Here is an 18,615-nt window from a genome sequence, read left to right on the forward strand (position 1 = left end):
GACTGTTTTTGTAACCTCAAGCTAGTTTTTATTTGGGTTTGTTTAATTATTTATTGCTCTCTAGATCCTGTGTCCCAATTTACTGACCTGTTTAGGTTATGTTCTAACTTAGATTAGGTTTAACCTGGGTTAAGTATAGGTTTAATTTAAACAAGTAGAAAACCTGCTTTTCACTTTATCCTCCTCCCTTCCTTCGATTAAGTGCTACCTTAGGTGCAGCTAACTTTCAATTTTGATTTAAATGCCCGACCCTTGGGCACTTACTCACGAGTAGGACGCTGCTCTTACTCACGAGTAGGACTCTGCTCCTGCTCAGAGTAGCCCTATGTACCTCCCTTAGGTGCTAACTTTCAATTTTGATTTAAGGTTGCTTTAAAGGTAAGGTTAAGGTTAGAAGACAGGGAGTTAGAAAGACAAAGCGTTAGAATGAGTACACTTACCTCCTCCTCCTGCTCCTCCTCCTCTCCTTCTCCAAAACTCAGCGGTCTCCTTGCCTTCTCCTCGCCCAGATGCTAAACTCTTGTGCCTTACCTGGCACTTAGTTCCCAGAGGCGCTTGGTTCCCAGAGGTTCCCTCCCTTTGGTGAGGGACCGTGTCAAACGCCTTCTGAAAGTCCAGATATATAATGTCCACGGGTTCTCCCAAATCCACATGCCTATTGACCATTTCAAAGAATTCTATAAGGTTCGTGAGGCAAGACTTACCCTTACAGAAGCCATGCTGACTCTCCTTCAGCAAGGCCAATTAAAATATTCCAGGCTCAAGTGCAAGAGGCTAAATGTTTATTCATGTTTACTTATGCTGAAACTAATCATTTATGCAAATGCTTGTTCATGCAATGTTTTGAGTAAATTAGTTAGGCTTATATATATGTTCCCATAAGACAAACTTGCAAGGATTCATTTCTGCCCTCTCTCAGTTTGAAACAGTTTGAAGTAGGCCAAAGGTACAGCTAGCCATAAATAAGCCCAATTAAAGTGTTATTTGACAGCTAGCAAATGTTCTTTTGAAGGAATTAGAGAGGACCCCAGCTAAAATGCAGGAAAATTCCCTTTTTAAATGTGACCCAGGGAGAAGAAAAGGTTTGAAATAAAATTCATTTAGGCTTCTCTAGGATTAAATACACCAATGGATTAATTATTGGTAATATGATAGGAAAAAATCAAATGCTAGGTCCCAGCTTCAAGCAGGCACTGCCTAAGGAATGTCCAGTTTTAAGGAATGTCCAGGCAAACTGCCAAAGGAACTGATATGTCAAGATGAGTAGCTAATTAGCAAAAGTTGTATTTTGTACAGTTTTAATAGGCTTTTCTTTCTAAAAAGGATGCAATAGGAAAAGCTAAGTTGAATGTTAGAATGTGATTCAACAAGTTTTCTCTTTTTAGCCAAATAAACATAAAGTATACAGTTATGCTTAGAACGTTTCAAATGCTAGAAGCCTGAGTATTTAAGCATTTCACAAATAAACAAAGGCAAATTTAGGGGGATGCTCAGAGGACAGAGAGTGAAAGCTGGTCAGGCAGTCCTGAAGGGTGTTGCTCTTGGCAGCCTGCCAGAATGATGAGTTCAGAATATCTAGTTGTCAAAAAGTTAATTGAATTGATAAATGGAGCCAGGCTGAACAGAAAATACACCCCCAAAAGCTTGAAAGTCAAGCTGGACAAAAGGAGCATTTTGGAAACAAAAGACATAATTAAACCAGGAAAACAGCTTTAATAATTATTGAAGCTATTCTTTAAAGTATAGTTGATACAAGTATGGTAGTTTAAGTGAATCTTAATAGGTTAATTATAAGAATACACAGAGAAGTGAGAATTGACAAGTAGCAGCCAGAAGCAACCTTGAAAGGCTAAAGTTAGTTGGAGTACATTCCAATTCTGTAAGATTCAAAGTCTTGTTTGATGTTTTAACTGAAACATAACTCATAAGGAGATTTGAAAATAATGAGAAGTCAAAGAAGCACCTGGCCAGGAAATGAGATAATTAAAGAACTTATCTCTTAGCACCACGATGCGTAAAATAAAGAGACATAACTTAAATCATTTTAAGAAAGTCTGAGCTAAGCAGCCATTAATCTTGTCTAACAAGACTGGACATAGATGCTCTAATGAGGACACTTGTAAATCAAGTCCAGCTAACTAACATTGAGTCCCTAAGATAAAAGAAACACCTGCATAAGAACAAAATAATGAGGTAATAAATTGTCTATGAAGTTGTCTAATTGGCCAACATTCTTGAAAGTCCACTGGTCAGCAAAACATTAATGAAGCCTCTAAAAGCTGACAGAAAAAGTTAAGTTTAAATTAAAATAAATAGGAAAAGAGTTCTAAAAAGGAAGTCTTTATTTAAAAGTTAGTTTCCCTGTACAGAATAAATATATGTTTACTACTATACCTTACTAACATCTCCTAAAGTACACATATACGAGAAAGCTTAGTTTAAACAATGCTGGCACACAGCCCTAAGAAGCCTGGTACTAAGAATGTTGAAGAGATAGAAGTCAAGGTCAGGCCAATAGAAGAATAAGCAGAGATAGGCAAAGACAGTAATAATTGGGTGAACAGTGCCGCCTCTGGACATGTTTTAATGCAAATTTCTATTTTTCTTATTGGTCAGTTAAACCTAGCCAACCAGATGTCTGTAAAATGAGCTAACTCTGATGTCATAATTTCAAGCCAATGAGAGTGTGAGATTTAGAGACAAAGAGGCCAAAATACTATTTAAACAATGTACACCTATGGGAAGGGTGCTATTCTCTGGAGGCACTGAGAGTTACCACAGCACTCTGTGTCTCCCATTTTGAACACCAAGAGAAGCCCATTGCTGGCAATGAATAAAAGCTTGGAAACCACCACAACTTCAGTCTGCTGAGTTTGTTCTTGAACCCTGATTCGCCGTGCAACACAACCTTCTCAGATCCTGCTCGGTTCATGTCACTGCCAGGGGCTGGCCCGTTGGATGGGGGAGGCTACAGCGATGACTAAGTCTATAATGATAACATTACTGGGCTCTATTGGAAGCTGCTGCCTGGCCAAGCCAGGTATCTACAGTTCTGTAGTCTTCCTTCCTCTCACCGGTCACAGTTAAAAGACCGGGTCACTGTGTTGCTGGTTGCCAACCTAACTGGCTCTCACAAGTTAAAACTGCTGGTGGTTGGAGGCCTATGGGACCCTCCCTGTTCTCCACCACCATCACAAGTTTGTAGCTTGCTATCGCTACAGTCCTGGGGCCCAGCTTGGCCCTGCCCTTCTCTGAGTCTGGTTCTTTGACTATTTTGTGCCCAGCGTAAAATGTTTTCTGCGCAGAAATGGCCTCCAGGAGAAAGCAGTGCTGCTGCTCAGCTGCCCTCTGGGGATGACCTGGAAAATCCACCTCAACTTCAGATTCCAAATGGCTCCATCCAAGCCCTCTTTCTTTCTAAGGCAGGGATGCCCAAACCCCAGCCCTGGGGCCACTTGTGGCCCTCGAGGTCTCCCAATGTGGCCCTCAGTGAGACCCCAGCCTCCCATGAGCCTCTGACCCTCCGGAAACTTGCTGGAGCCTACACTGGCCCGACACAACTGCTCTCAGCGTGAGGGCAACTGTTTGACCTCTCATTAGCTGTGGGATGAGGGCTCCCTCCACCGCTTGCTGTTACACATCTGTGATGCAGTAGTGGCAGCAATGAAAAGGCCAGCCTTGCTTTGTGCAAGGCCTTTTATAGGCCTTGAGCTATTGCAAGACCTTCATTCATTCATATAAGTTCCACCTCTAGTATATTAATTTATGTAAACTTATGTAAATTTATTCAAATTTTAAATGTAAATTAATTATTTCTTTCGTTGGCCCCCAATACAGTGTCAGAGAGATGATGTGGCCATCCTGCCAAAAACTTTGGACACCCCTGTTCTGAGGCAACAGGAGGCTTGCTGGGAGGGGAGAGTCGCATTTCAGCACCGCTGGAGCAGGGCGTGGTGTCAGCCTTCAAGCAGCAGGAATTGCTATGGTTAGCTGTGACACTTTCATCGACCTGTCCACCACCACCCCAAGATCTCTCTCCTGATCTGTCACAGACAGCTCAGAACCCATCAGCCTATATCTAAAGTTTTGATTTTTTGCCCCAATGTGCATGACTTTACACTTACTGACATTGAAGCGCATCTGCCATTTTGCTGCCCATTCTGCCAGTCTGGAGAGATCCTTCTGGAGCTCCTCACAATCACTTCTGCTCTTTACCACTCGGAAAAGTTTGGTGTCATCTGCAAACTTAGCCACTTCACTGCTCAACCCTGTCTCCAGGTCATTTATGAAGAGGTTGAAAAGCACCGGTCCCAGGACAGATCCTTGGGGCACACCACTTTTCACCTCTCTCCATTGTGAAAATTGCCCATTGACACCCACTCTCTGCTTCCTGGCCTCCAACCAGTTCTCAATCCACGAGAGGACCTGTCCTCTAATTCCCTGACTGTGGAGTTTTTTCAGTAGCCTTTGGTGAGGGACCGTGTCAAACGCCTTCTGAAAGTCCAGATATATAATGTCCACGGGTTCTCCCGCATCCACATGCCTGTTGACCTTTTCAAAGAATTCTATAAGGTTCGTGAGGCAAGACTTACCCTTACAGAAGCCATGCTGACTCTCTCTCAGCAAGGCCTGTTCGTCTATGTGTTTTGAGATCCTATCTTTGATGAGGCATTCCACCATCTTACCCGGTATGGATGTTAGGCTGACCGGCCTATAGTTTCCCGGGTCCCCCCTCTTTCCCTTTTTAAAAATAGGCGTGACATTGTTCATCTATGTGTTTTGAGATCCTATCTTTGATGAGACATTCCACCATCTTACCCGGTATGGATGTTAGGCTGACCGGCCTATAGTTTCCCGGGTCCCCCCTCTTTCCCTTTTTAAAATAGGCGTGACATTTGCTATCCTCCAATCTTCTGGCACCATGGCCGTTTTGAGGGACAAGTTGCATACCTTAGTCAAAAGATCTGCAACTTCATTCTTCAATTCCTTAATAACTCTTGGGTGGATGCCATCAGGGCCCAGTGACTTATTGATCTTTAATTTATCAATGAGGTCTGAAACATCTTCTCTTTTAACCTCTATCTGACTTAACTCCTCGGTCAGGAGGGGCCGTTGGGGCAGCGGTATCTGCCCGAGGTCTTCTGCCATGAAGACAGATGCAAAGAACTCATTTAATTTCTCTGCCATCTCTAAGTCTCCTTTTATCTCCCCTTTCCCTCCCTCACCATCCAGAGGGCCAACCGCTTCTCTGGCGGGTTTCCTGCTTCTAACATATTTGAAGAAGCTTTAGACTCTTCAGGAGAACCAGAGCAGGTTGGCTGACCCTTCTCTTGCAGTGATCTCCTCCTCTTCAGACAACAACAGGAAATTATGCCCTGAACCCATGATCTTTGAGAGATGCTGCTATGTGATAACAGAGCAGGGTATTCTTTAAGGGCCCAATCCTATCCAACTTTCCAGCACCGGTGCAGCCCCAACACAAGGGAACAAATGTTTCCATACTTTGAGCTGTGCACAACTGGCACAGCTGCACCAGCACTGGAAAATGGGATAGGATTGGCCCTAAGTGTAGGTGTTAGGGAGATTGCTAAAGGGGCTTAAATTTATTCTAGGAAGCACCTTTATTTGTTTTCATACTTTCCTCAGTGGACCAAGCACTGACCATCAACTGGTGGAATGTAATTCTCTAATCTTGGTGGGACTGTATGTCTTAACTTGTAAAGGCAATTAAGCCCCAAGCATAAAAGGCTGAAAGCAAAAAAAAATCTAAGGAATGATTTAGAATCCTAATGCTCTATTTGGGGGTTGAGAAGAGCCATTGTACACAACGTGGTGGCAGGTGAGGTGAGAGAAGACTGCTCCCAAGACAGCTTGCTTAGGGCCTGATTCTGGCTCATGCAGCAGCCTGGCTGATACTGAGGCACCACCCAGCCACTTGTGCAAATGCCCACTCCCTTCCCTGGCTTGCTAGAGAGAAGGGAGGTGGCCCAAACCTTTGCCTATTTGTAGCGCAAGCCTCCTTGCTCAGTGCTAGACCCGTTTCCAGTGAGCAGGACCTGCTCGCTGAGAGCAGCCAGAAGGGCCTCTGCCTCTCCCATTTCTTGGCTCACTTGGCTGCTTTGGAAGTGGCTGCAACAAGCCTTGTTTTCACACACACACCCCCGCCTTCCTCCAGTGGTGTTGGAGAAACAAGAGGGGTGCTGCTGTCCAGGAGTGGACTGGAACATCTGCTGCAGTGGCTGGGGCCCAATCCTATCCAATTTTCCAGTGCTGGTGCAGTTGTGCCAGTGGGGTACGCGCTTCATCCTATAGTAAAGGGGTACTCACTGGGACCTTTTCAAGGTATGGAAACATGTATTCCCTTACCACGGGGCTGCGTTGTGGCTACACCGGAGCTGAAAAGTTGGATAGAATTGGACCCTTAATTGGCAGCAGGCAGCCCTCATCAGTTCATTGCCTTCTAGTTCACCCTGTGCCTTTCAGTTGGCTTTGTCAGAAGGCCGTGGAGTAGATTTACATTGTTTTTATCCATCAGTTTCACATTGTGGATGTTTCTCCTGAACAAAGATAAGTTTGAAGAATTGCCCTGACTAAAACTCAGTGTTACTTATGGAACCCAATGGAAAATCTCGTCCTACATCAAATTCAGAAGAAATGTTCACTGAGCAAAAGTGGTGATGGGGGGAGATTCTCCCAGAAGTGACTGAACCTCACCCCAAATAAATAAGAGGAGAATTGGGTCTAAGAAAGAGGTTGTGGTCTGAAAGACATCTTAGTGGAAAGCAAAAGGTATGTTAGCATAAAGTGGGAAGTCCTTCTACTATCGCTTGTACAATCCAGCATCTGTGGGGTCTTAAGGCATGCAGACTCAACAATAACAGCTCATGGTTAAAAAGAGCAAAAAGTAGGTGCATGTTTTTAATAGAAAAGAATAGTAATGGGGGGATGAAGGGCAGTGCAGCTCCCTACTTGTTCCCTGTGAATCAGACAGTTTTAAAGTAAACAAGATACTGTGACCATCATCAACAGCAGCAATTTTATTGCAGATCAACTCTGTAGGGGCCTGGAACGGATCATACAAGTTCAAAACAGTACCACTGTCAGAGTTTCAGTCGCTGGATTCTTCCCAATATTCTTCCAGGAGAAACTCCAGCTTCTTGGTACCAAATGTCATATTTGAGGGTCCTCGTTTCATTTACATGGCGACCACAGAGGTAGGGCTGGCTGGACAAGGGGTGGCTGCCTTGTTGCCAGCTTGCTTTGTTCCTTGGTGAAAGAATCCCTGCACAGACAAAGCCACCAGATAGCTGTCCCTTTATCTCTTGCCCAGTTCACAAGCCCGGCTGGTGGCTGCCTCCACAGCATTCATGACAGTCGCTCGAAGGGCCCCCTTCTCCAGCTCATGCAACGCGTGGATGGTTGTGCCCCCTGGGGTGCAAACAGCGCTCCTCAGGACTGCTGGGTGCTCACCCGTTTCTAGCATCACTTTAGCTGCTCCCTGGAAGAAGAGAAGACAAATGGATTGTGGAGAGAGTGCTGGATCATAGTGTGAGAGACCCAAGGGCAGAGCCTTACTCATACTCGGCAAGGAAGCCAACTGACTTGCCTAATCTACTTCACCAGGATACGGTGAAGGTCAAATCACACCAGCACTGTAAAGCATTTTGTACAATGGACATCTGGTAACAGAGGAAACTATTCAGTAATATAAATTATTTCTTCAGTAACTCAAGTTATTTCTGTGACAACACAGGAAGGTAATATTGGAACAGGAGTAGATAAAAGGAAAGGTATGGGAATAATTACAGAAATTGACCAGGTCACCTAAATAGTTAAGTCACAATCAGGCCATGTAGCTGAGCTCTAGTCTAGTCTAGATCAGGCTTTAGTAGCACAAGAAGGTTTAATTATACCAATGCAGGATGCCAGATAGATCAGCAATGGATTTTATGACTGTATTCAGATGTAAATGCTTATGTAATGATTATTTTGGGAACCAGTCCCTTGCTACTATGCTCTTCAAATGCTCCCATGGACAGCAGCAGTGCCGCACAAGTTCAGGGAAGTCTTGCCAAGGGGATGCACGGGTGAGCTATTCCAGAGTTCTCTTCTGCTACATTTCCCTCACAGTGCTATGTCTAGAAATCTGACAAAATGGGCTCAGGGAAACTTAGGGACATTTCTATGGGAAACTATAGGGAAACGGGAAACTAAGGAAGTTGCTTTCTGCAGAGTCAGACCTTTGGTCCAGCCAGCACAATAGAACTACATTGATGATGCAGCTCTCCATGCCTTCCCCAGCCCTATATGGAGCTGCTGGGGACAGTATGGGACCTCCAGCATGCAAAGCAGGGGCACCACCACTAAGATACAACCCCTCCCTGGTAGACAGAGCTGTAGTCTGCAGTGCTTACACTAACAGTTCAGAAGCTGGAAGTACATATTTACTGAATGTGATTGAACCCAGTCTCTTCCAAGGCTCAAGGCAGCTTTCAACAAAAACAATCCATCAATTGCCAAAAAAAATTAAATCCTGTTAACAGAACAACACACACACGAAAAATATTTCAATAGCCAAGAGAGGGAAGCCTGTTGATACTGTTATTAAATACCTGGAAGTCACTGATTTTTGCTTATCTACTTATTGCAAGTTTTCCAGGGATCAACCAGTAGATCCTGGTTGACCTTCTGTCCATGACTGCTCCAAACAGCCAATGTGACCCTGGCCTTCTCATTGCCACGAATTGGCAGACAGGCTGCACTGGCAGAGGGTTGGATTTGATGATCTTGCAGGCCCTTTCTAACTCAGAATCAAGATCCATTATTTCAGTAGAATTTACTTTCAAGTACCCATCACAAATTTTGTCAATGGTTTGACAAAGCACTCACAAATAACTGCTTGTGTGAACACGACTTAGACTGATCAAGCTAGGAGAGGAAATTGCAAGACAGAATTGTGGGCAGAGAATGAATTTGACTCCAAAGAAAAGTCACCTGATCATCTTACCAGGAGTGTCTGAGCAGCAATCTTATTGGCCATGGTCCCTGGCATCCCCATCTTCACAGCACCTTCTGCTAGTGCTTCAGCAAACATGTATACCTGCGTGGGAGTTCAGGGGAGAGGAAAAGCAATCAGTACTCTTGCTGCCCTCACCCTCCACAACAGGGTAAGAATGTTGTGAGTGAATCTCTTTTGGCAGCTTCAGAACAATGCTTCACACCACACATGTGCTCTGCCCTGAGCTAGAGCTGAAACACAAATTTCCACAGCCATCATGGTGACAAGCTGGGCTTTTCAAAAGCCAATAATGGCTGGAATTCTTGGAGGCCAAATATCATGCTTGCAATTTATAAAGGCTGCGACAGGCCAACAGGAACTCAACACAAAAATCACTCACATAGGCAACGCCACTGCCACTTAGTCCAGTGTGGATGTCGATATAGGATTCAGGAGCTTCTTCACACAGCCCGCAAGGAGAAAGCAGCCTCTTCAGCAGGGCTACATCCTGTTCCCTGGCACAGGTGCCCCGGGCCAGAATGATCGCACCTGCCTGGACCACACAGGGCAGGTTAGGCATGATCCGCAACACTTTGGTACCAATAGGAAGCAGCTGTGGAGTCACAGACAGACATAGAAGCAAAAGGATATATTTGGTAGGCATTTATACACGCTATACCAACATTCAGGTCAACTGGCAAAGGTTTGTCTCAAGTCAGAATATTCCATTGCAATTCATTAAATGCAGGACTTCATCCAGGACTTTGGGTATCCTCCCCACACAAAGAATCCAACAAAGATGACTTGAAGCCATTATGGAAGTGTTTACAAATTGCAGTTTCTAGACAGATGGTTTACAAACCATCCCAGACCTATTACCTCTGTTTTCAGAAAAGAACCAGTCACCTGACTGACAACCAGGGACAAGCAATCACATGCCCTATATCTAGCCCAGCAAGCTCAGCTCTGATTTAAAGTGCCTTTCAGATAACTCCATAAAGAAATTTTTTCCCAGCCTTGCCACACAGGATATTTCAAACTGGAGATAGCAGGGAACAAAACAGGCCCTTCTATAGGTGTGCTGCTACTGAGCAATGGACCCTTCCTATATATGTATTTATCAGATGTGGGTCTCACAAAGACCCTCCTCAACAAAACAAAACAGGATGTGCCTATGGGGATATGCTCTGGGGGCTTCCCAGGAAGAAGAAACTCCTCCAATAACTCACCTCTTCTAGGGTCTGAAGCGTGACTCCAGCTGCCATGGAAATGATCACATGCTGTGGGGTGACAGCAGGCGCAATCTCTTGCAGAACTACTGGAAGGATATGAGGCTTGGTAGCCAGGAATATAAAAGTGCAATTCTTCAGCACCTCCAGGTTACAGTGTGTTGTCTTGCAGCCGGAATCCTTTCATGAAAAGAGAGCAGGAAAAGATAAACAGGAATATCATGTTGCAGTTCCAGATTTCCGGGGCCCCCTCACTCACACCTGCTTCAGCCAGAAAAATCAATCAATCAATCTTCCAAGGCATGAACTAATCTTTTAAGGATTTCTGGAAGCAGGAGCCACTAGCCTATGCAGAATAAACCAGGCAACTTAATCCAGATTACTATCCATCAATACACTCTGCCATCCTCTTGTTCCAGCACTGCAGTGTGGTCCATTTCAACATTTCCGCACAACATCCAGATGGTGGCAGGACCACAAAATGACCCCAGCTGAATGAAGTTCAACTAAAATAGTCAGGTAATTGAACTGCAAGAACACATCCATTATTCACGTATTGAAGGGAGGGCAAGTGTAGATATTTACTTTTCACTACCAAAATTATGTGAACCAAAGGTAGGTGGTTAGAAGTGTGAAGGAGTATTGCTAAAAAAGTACAGTTATTTCCAGATCACAAACCTTGGCTTACAGCCCAATCCTAACCTTGAGCTAGGCCAGCTCATCTCCACATAAGCTGGTGTACCACCAGCACAGAAGCCCACCTGCCAGGACACATGCCACATGCTGGAAGACCAACAGCAAGGGAGCTAGATCTGTACCACAGTGGATATGTATGTATTCAACCCCACCAGGCTGACTGCACCAGGAGCAGTCATCTATGTGGTTCCTCGTTTTAAAGGCTTGCAGATTACTCTCTCCTACCTTCTTTTTCTGTCTTGTTGTTCTGCCTGTGAAACAACAGCTGCTGTTCTTTCACTGTTGTAGTAAAGTTCTTAACAAAACTCAGCTCTGCGACATGTAGGATTTATTCCCTCACCTCTACTAACGCCATAGGCACTGGCGTAACTCAGACACTTGTGCAACTCTGCCGGCGAAGAAGCCAAAACAGGGAGATCAAGTTGACATATGCCTTATCCTACCCCCACCTTCATACAATAAATATGCACCTGATGCCAGAAAAATACTATATCAATGACAGAACTGGCACAGGGAGGAATAGTCCCACAGGGAACAACGGGGAAAGGAAAAAAAAACACTTGGAACTGCATCTCCCACCATTCTGGGAAATGGTGGTTGAACAGGTCAGTATGGGAAGACCCTAACCAGATTACTGTGTTCCTGGAATATGATTGATTGTTCAGTTCTTTAGGGATATGGCCCTTGGTGCGGAGCATGCTCCTTGTCTGCTCACTTTTCCAGATCCCCCCAACTGATCAATGCGCCCGTTAAGACTGATCAGGCAGATAGGATGGCACCACCATAGTTAAACGCCAACAGGAATAGATTACCTCAGTTTGTTGTCTGATCTCCTTCTCCAGAGTGTGTGAGCTAGCCTTAGGTCAAGCGGTTTGATCACTGACTCAAGTCTCAGAAAGAGCAGGGTCTCTGGTTCCATATACAGATTTTTAGAAAATAGTCCAGAAACCAGTGCTAACAGGCTCCCTGAACATGAGGGCATAATACAAAATACAATTAATATTTAATAAAAAATAACCACTGGTAACAGGGCAGGCAATACATTAACAGCCACACTTGCAGTGCTAGCAATGGAGCAAAAGGCACAGAGTGCATGTGGGTGTGGATAGCTGGACAGGTCACTGCAGCACACACCTGCTATGGCCCCCAGCCAGGTGTGCCTCTTTGCATCGAAGTGATGTTGCTTAAGGTACTCTTTGCCCATCTCTTGCTGCGACTGGATGCTTAGAGAGCAGCTTTGTGGAGTGAGATTCTAGTGAGTTCGAGCCTCCTCTCCCTTTCTTCCTTTGTCCATGCAATGGCTGTTTCTGGTTAGTCAGGCAAAAGGTGAGTACTTAGATGAGTGAGGCAAAGTCTCAAACTTGGCCGGGCTCAAACCCATTTCAACTGACTCCCAGCCTGAGCTTTTGTGCACTGAACCACCAGCAACCTGCTTTGCCCAAGTGCTTCTGAGACTCCCCTTGTGACTCATCCTGCCTGGGAAAAAGGTTCCATCTAGCCAGTGAACTCTTGGTGTGTTTGTTTCACCTGGCTGCCTTTTTCTAAGACAGCCGTCTTTTTACCTTTCCTCTGAAAGGAAATGGTAAAAATGGTATTTCCTGGACACGTGTTTGTGCAAGTGACAAAGGGGGCTGGAACCCTGCATGCTGGGATGCCTAGGAGTTGCCCACATCTGCCCCTTTGCTGCTTATGGCCCAGTAGCTCCAGGAATTACCCTGGCAATAACCACTCATTGGCCCTGTGTCTGCTCCCCCACCCCCGCTTGATTGCTCTGGCAGCACTTCTCTAGGTGGGGCAAGGTGGCTGCATTGATTAGCCCCTTGGAAGGTGCTCTGACATATAACCAATGCCAGTCCACTGCTCCATAGATAATGGAGCAGTCTTTGGATACTGGACTGTGCCATGGTGGCTGAGGCATGGGTGGTATTAATGCAAGGGCCTGTGCCAGGATAGCATTGCCTGGCCTCTGGTGTTCCGCTCCCTTGCTAAGTGGCTTAGGCTATGGCAATTGTTGAACTGGCATTGGTGTGCTGTGGCCATGACATCCAAATAGGATTGGGCTGTTAGTCAGCCATTATTAACAGAGGCATTATATAAATACCAGCACTCAAATAAATTCACAAAGTGCTAATACATGGGACATGTTTTACAGCAGGGGTGCTCACACTTTCTTGGCTCGAGAGCTACTTTGAAACCCAGCAAGGCCCGGAGATCTACCAGAGTTTTTTTTATAATGTTCGCGCCATCATAACATATAACATTTATATGTTCGCGCCATCATAACATATAACATTTATATGTTCGCGCCATCATAACATATAACATTTATATGTTCGCGCCATCATAACATATAACATTTATATGTTCGCGCCATCATAACATATAACATTTAAAAATCCATTATGGGGTACAAGCCATGATGTGTATGCGCAACCTCCTGATTTTAGAAATGGGTTAAGTCAGAATGCCAGATGTAGGGGAGGGCACCAGGATGAGGTCTCTTGTTATCTGGTGTGCTCCCTGGGGCATTTGGTGGGCCGCTGTGAGATACAGGAAGCTGGACTAGATGGGCCTATGGCCTGATCCAGTGGGGCTGTTCTTATGTTCTTAATGTATGTTGGTGTACCTTGCATAACCACATTAGCCAATATTGCACAACACAACATAATTAACTATAAACATTTTTTGTAATTACTTGAGTTTACTTTGATGACTTGCACTGAAGTGAATCAGCCAAGGATGCATAGTCTGGACAGTAGCTGCTGACAGCCAGCCTCAAGCACACTTCCAAATGTTTATCAGTCATGGTGGAACAGTACTTGGACTTAATGATCTTCATGTAGGAAAAGGCTGACTCACATAAATAGGTGGAGCCCTTCCTGCCTCAGGTGCTCTTATATCCCTGAGGGCCCTATTGCCTTCAAGTGGCTGCAGCTGTGCAGCACACTCTGCTGGATGCCCAGGCCTTACCCTTAAAGGGGCCACTGCTGACACCACATCTACCTCCTCACCAGATCTTCCTCGATTCCAATACAAGTGGGGGGGGGGGGGAGCAGATCTCTATACAGACCAGTTCAAAAACAGGGGAAAGGTGTGGGGGAGGGAATATCTCTATTTAGACATCACAGCAAGACCAGTGCAAAACCCCTTGCACACAGAACCAACAGATGGAAGTTGGGGGGGGGGGCAGATCTCCATACATACCAGTGCAAAAGCAGGGGAAAGGTAAGTCAGCCCCAGTAGAGTCAACGGAGCTCACTCCCAGGGATGCGTGGACAGGAGCTCACTCCCAGGGATGCTCAACTCCCAGGACGGGGCTCACTCCCAGGGATGCGTGGACGGGAGAGAAACCTGTGATCGACTCATTCTGCCTCACGATCGACCGGCCGATCGCGATCGACGTATTGAGCACCCCTGTTTTACAGCTTATTCTTCAGTAAAGCAGGGACATGCGGTGGGTGGAGAGGCAGGTGAGGCAGAGCCTCCCTACTGAAGTCCTTCAACAAGAAGCACCGCCACTCTGTGAGGTTCCATCTAGCCAGTGAACTCTTGGTGTGTTCGTTTTACCTGGCACTTGAGGAGTGCACTTGAGAAGCACTCTCAACCCACACGAAGAGCAGTGGTGATGCTTCTTTTGGAAGGACTCCAGTAGGGAAGCTCTGCCTCACCTTTCTCCCCACCCACCACATGTCCCTGCAGTTAAGGGCATCTCTATTCAACATTCAGTGTTTCAATAACTATGCACAAATATTTTATAAGAAGTAACTGCCTCTTCTGTCTCCCTAGAGCACAATTAGTATACAACTTTCTTCTGAATCTGGTAGTTGAACTGTAAGCAAATCAACCCATTTCTGCCCAACCCACAGGTGTACGCATTTGATCCCTGTTGCATATATGCAACGTTGGGCAGAAATGGCTTAAGATCTCAGGCAGGTGACACCCACCAGAAAGGGTAATGGCTTTAGAAAAATATTACTCCAATATTAGTACTGGGAAAAGGAACAGGAAGGATACAGACACAAACATTCTCACTGGAATAGTTTGGAAATAGGTTAACATCTCTCAGGATGGTTTGAATATAATTCTCTCAAAGACATCTGGAGTAGTGGAAGCAGGGAAAGACGAGTCAGAAGGACAGGCTAGAAGGCTTCTAACACTTCACATTGCTTTTTGTTGCAGTTTTCTGCATAACCCTCACCATTTACCTGGAACTTGTCCAGATTCCTGTTGGATGGGGCACTTGCTAGAATGTTTACTGCCTGGACTTCTCCTGTGAGGAAGAAAGGAGAGAGACAAAGACTTTTTGAATCCAAGATGGATGATGCTTCAGCCAAACATGCAACCACACTGCTTATCAGAAGGACCTCCTCAAATTATTCATGAAAATGCATATAATATTAGGTTTTTAAGCTTTCAAGTGGTTTTAAAAGATAGGTAAGATACAAAGATCAAAATTCAACAATCCAATCCAAGTATAGTAATACTCTAAGACAGTGGTTCTCACACATTTAGCATCGGGACAGAATGATAATCTGCTGGGACCGACCAGAAGTGATGTCATGACTGGAAGTGACATCAACAAGCAGGAAAATTTTTAACTATCCTAGGCTGCAATCCTACCCACACTTATTCAGGAGTAAGTTTCCTTTACTATCATCATTAAAAGAATACACATAGTAGCCTGTTAAAAGTACAGGTCTATAACATTTCCTCAAATGCAGTCACATATCATGGGTAGCATCAAGTCTAATATATTAAAAATAAAATACTGAAATGAATGGGGACAACCTAAAATTGGCTTGTGACCCACCTAGTGGGTCCCAACCCACAGTTTGAGAAACACTGCTCTAAGAGATAATCTACATCTAAATCAAACACTTCTTCAATAACATGTACAAGTCTTCCAAATATCAATCAGGTTGGACTCAGGAAAATTTTGGCCATGAGATATCAACAGTGCGCAAAAGCTCTGCCAGCTTCATCTCTTCAGAAGAAGGGATGTTGAACTACACTCCCTTCTCTGAACCCATAGGACTCACCCCCCTATAAGAAAATCAGCACCTTTACCATGCAATTATCCCCTCAATCCTGTTCCTAGTCATCATTGTAAAGGAAAATCTAAGAGTACTGGGAAAGTCTTTACATATAGTCCTACTATATGTCTGTTTTAAATATATTGCTTAGGATTTTAAACATTTTCAGTTGGCCTTGCCTTGGGTGTCAACCAGTGGTGTAGCTAGAGGGGGTACAAAGCACTAAGTTTTCCAAGCCTTACTGAGCCATTCCAGGCAGTGGGAGCAAAACAGAGGCGTACACCTAGCTATGAAGGGGAGAAGGAGAGGTTCCTTGCACACCATGGTGAGGCTCAATACTTTGCACTCCCTTTAGCTACACCACTGGCATCAACTTATGAGAGAAATAAAGGTAGAGCAGAATGTTTCAAATAAATAATTATATACAGATAAATTCCTGTGCACACTGTATTCCTAGGAGGCCAGCATCCACCCCAGATCAGATTTGTTCTTCAGAGTGCTAAACACAAGTCCATGTCAAAATCACTCTCCAAAATTCACATTCAGAATGTCATCCTTAAACCATTTCTGCCCAACATTGCATAAACCCATGGGGATCAAATGTGTACACCTGTGGGCTGTGCAGAAATAGGTTTAAAAAAAGACATATGGGCACATTAACAGATCCCTGTAGCCTATGAAGGTGACAAAGCAGTGCCGGCAGCACACCATTACGTAGGTTGCCTCTCATGCAACTCTCAATACCAAGTTGGACCTTCCATGGTGGTCATCTTGTGTGCTATAAAGAACAAACAGGGAATGGTCAAGAATGAGCTACAGCTCATTTTTCCAGGAGTTGCAGTAAATTTCCATGACAAGTGCTAAGACTTAAAGGCTCCTAATCACATCCAGTAGTAAATTCCAATCTCGCCTTAAAAACTTGTGTGGCACAAGTCCTTCTATGGAAACCTGGAAGCAAGTCCTAATTTCAACAGGTTTAACTTCCACATAAGTGTGCAAGATTTAGAGATTTCAGTATTTGAGCGATAGAGACAAATTACTGTTTTGAGATACTTTTAGCATACAAGATGTTTCTCCACATATTTAGGCAGAGAATTAAATCACAGACACTTTGGTATCAGAAACATTAGGGTTTAGTACTGTACAGTGGTTCCCAAACTTTTTAGCATTGGGAACCCACTTTTTAAAACGACACTCCATTGGGATCCACCTGTGGTGTAGCTGGAGGGGGGCAGAGCAGCCAGTGGGGCAGGGAAGCTCAGCACTGCAAGCAAGCAACACTCCCTTCAGAGCCAGTCCGGGGGGGGGGGAGCAAAACGGAGCCATGCTGAGCCTCCCTGCCCCACTGGCTGCTCCACCTCCGAAGGGGAGGGAGAGGGGCCGCCTGGGAGGCTCCCTACAAAGCTTAGTGCTCAGCCCCCCTCCGGCTACGCCACTGCTCTACAGGGACCTTACTCCGCGGCCCTTCTCCCAGAGAGCCCCCAGCAGGCTAACCGGGAGACCCCGCAGCCGGTACACGCAGAGCACCCACCTGCCAGCAGCATCCCCCGGGCCACGGCGTGGGCCATGCGCCCCGCGCCGATGAAGCCCACGAGCGCCTCCCGCAGAGCCCCTTCTTCCATCCTCCGCTCACTCCCAGCAGCTACAGCCCCACCCAGATGCGCCCTGCACGGCCTTCTGCGGGGCCGAAGGTGGTCTATTCACGCGCACACGTAGCACCGCGCCGGGACCAATCAGGGCGCGGCCCAGCCCCATATGCAAAACAGAGACACGTCTTTGCGCCCGGATTGGCCGAGCGCCCTTTGTGACGTCACCACCAGGTGCTTTCATCTGGCCTAGCTACGCGATTCCCGGGAAAGTTTGAGATGCAGAAGCGCGCGGGTGGAGGCTGGTCAGGTAGGGGCGCCTGGCACGGTGGCGTAGCTGGAGGGGGCGGCGCGGCGCGCTCAGGCTGGTAGGGAGCCTCCCTTCGGAGCCATTCCCGGCGGGGGGAGCAAAATTCCCCCGCCAGGAGTGGCTCCGAAGGGAGGCGCCGCTTGCACGCCTCGCTGAGTCTCCCTACCAGTCTGAGCGCGCCCCCTCCAGCTACGCCACCAACCTGGCAGGTAGGGACCTGCCGGCTGGGGCGCTCTCGTGGTAGTGGGCACCGCGGGTGTGGCTCCCCTCGGGGGCCTCGCCGGGCTGCTTTCTGCGTCGGGGGTGCTCCGGGGCTTTTGGTCCCCCGTGCTGTTCGGAGAGCATCGCTCGCTGGGGGGCTCGCAAGCACCTCCCAGCCACGACCCCCCAGCAGCAGCTGCAGCACCTGGCAGCGGCTAGTCTGCTGCCCTCCTCCCGCTTCTCGAGCTCCCCCGGCCGGGCGCATCGTGCTTGGCTCCCCAGGAGTCGGACGCTCCCCCGCCTTCCTTCCTCTTCAAAGGACCCGGCCCTGTCCTCTCCAGGTGGACCGCGGGGCGGGGCTGGGCGCTCCGGGCCGCCCCGTGGCTGGCTCGGTGTCTTTGGAATGCAGTGGCTGCCCTGGGCTGGGAGAGCTGCAAGATGGGGGGGGGGGGCGCCTGTGGTCAAGAATGCTGGTATTTCTGGTCCTTGCCACATGCCTTTTGGGAAACTTCACAGCAGTGTTTCTCGGCCAGGGGTATGGCTACCGCCAATGGCACTTGAG

At 46.5% G+C, this 18,615-nt stretch overlaps 2 protein-coding genes across 2 annotated transcripts; one reads left to right on the plus strand and one right to left on the minus strand.

Moving 5' to 3' along the window:
* Positions 1-2,930: 2,930 nt before the first annotated feature.
* TIGD5 (tigger transposable element derived 5) lies at positions 2,931-5,322 on the plus strand. The gene is given in 5 exon segments (XM_066623151.1): positions 2,931-3,179; positions 3,181-3,346; positions 3,349-3,442; positions 3,923-4,055; positions 5,233-5,322. Coding segments are annotated over 5 exon segments (732 nt in total).
* A 1,695-nt stretch (positions 5,323-7,017) lies between these two features.
* On the minus strand, positions 7,018-17,585 carry PYCR3 (pyrroline-5-carboxylate reductase 3). The gene is made up of 6 exons (XM_066625895.1): positions 17,488-17,585; positions 15,129-15,193; positions 10,228-10,407; positions 9,399-9,611; positions 9,008-9,100; positions 7,018-7,498 (listed from the first exon to the last, which is right to left on the minus strand). The coding sequence occupies exons 1-6, from the start codon at positions 17,576-17,578 to the stop codon at positions 7,316-7,318; spliced, it is 825 nt and encodes a 274-aa protein (XP_066481992.1). The 5' UTR covers positions 17,579-17,585; the 3' UTR covers positions 7,018-7,315.
* Positions 17,586-18,615: the final 1,030 nt, after the last annotated feature.

The sequence above is a fragment of the Tiliqua scincoides genome, chromosome 4, assembly GCF_035046505.1.
Source record: "Tiliqua scincoides isolate rTilSci1 chromosome 4, rTilSci1.hap2, whole genome shotgun sequence".
NCBI lineage: Eukaryota > Metazoa > Chordata > Lepidosauria > Squamata > Scincidae > Tiliqua > Tiliqua scincoides.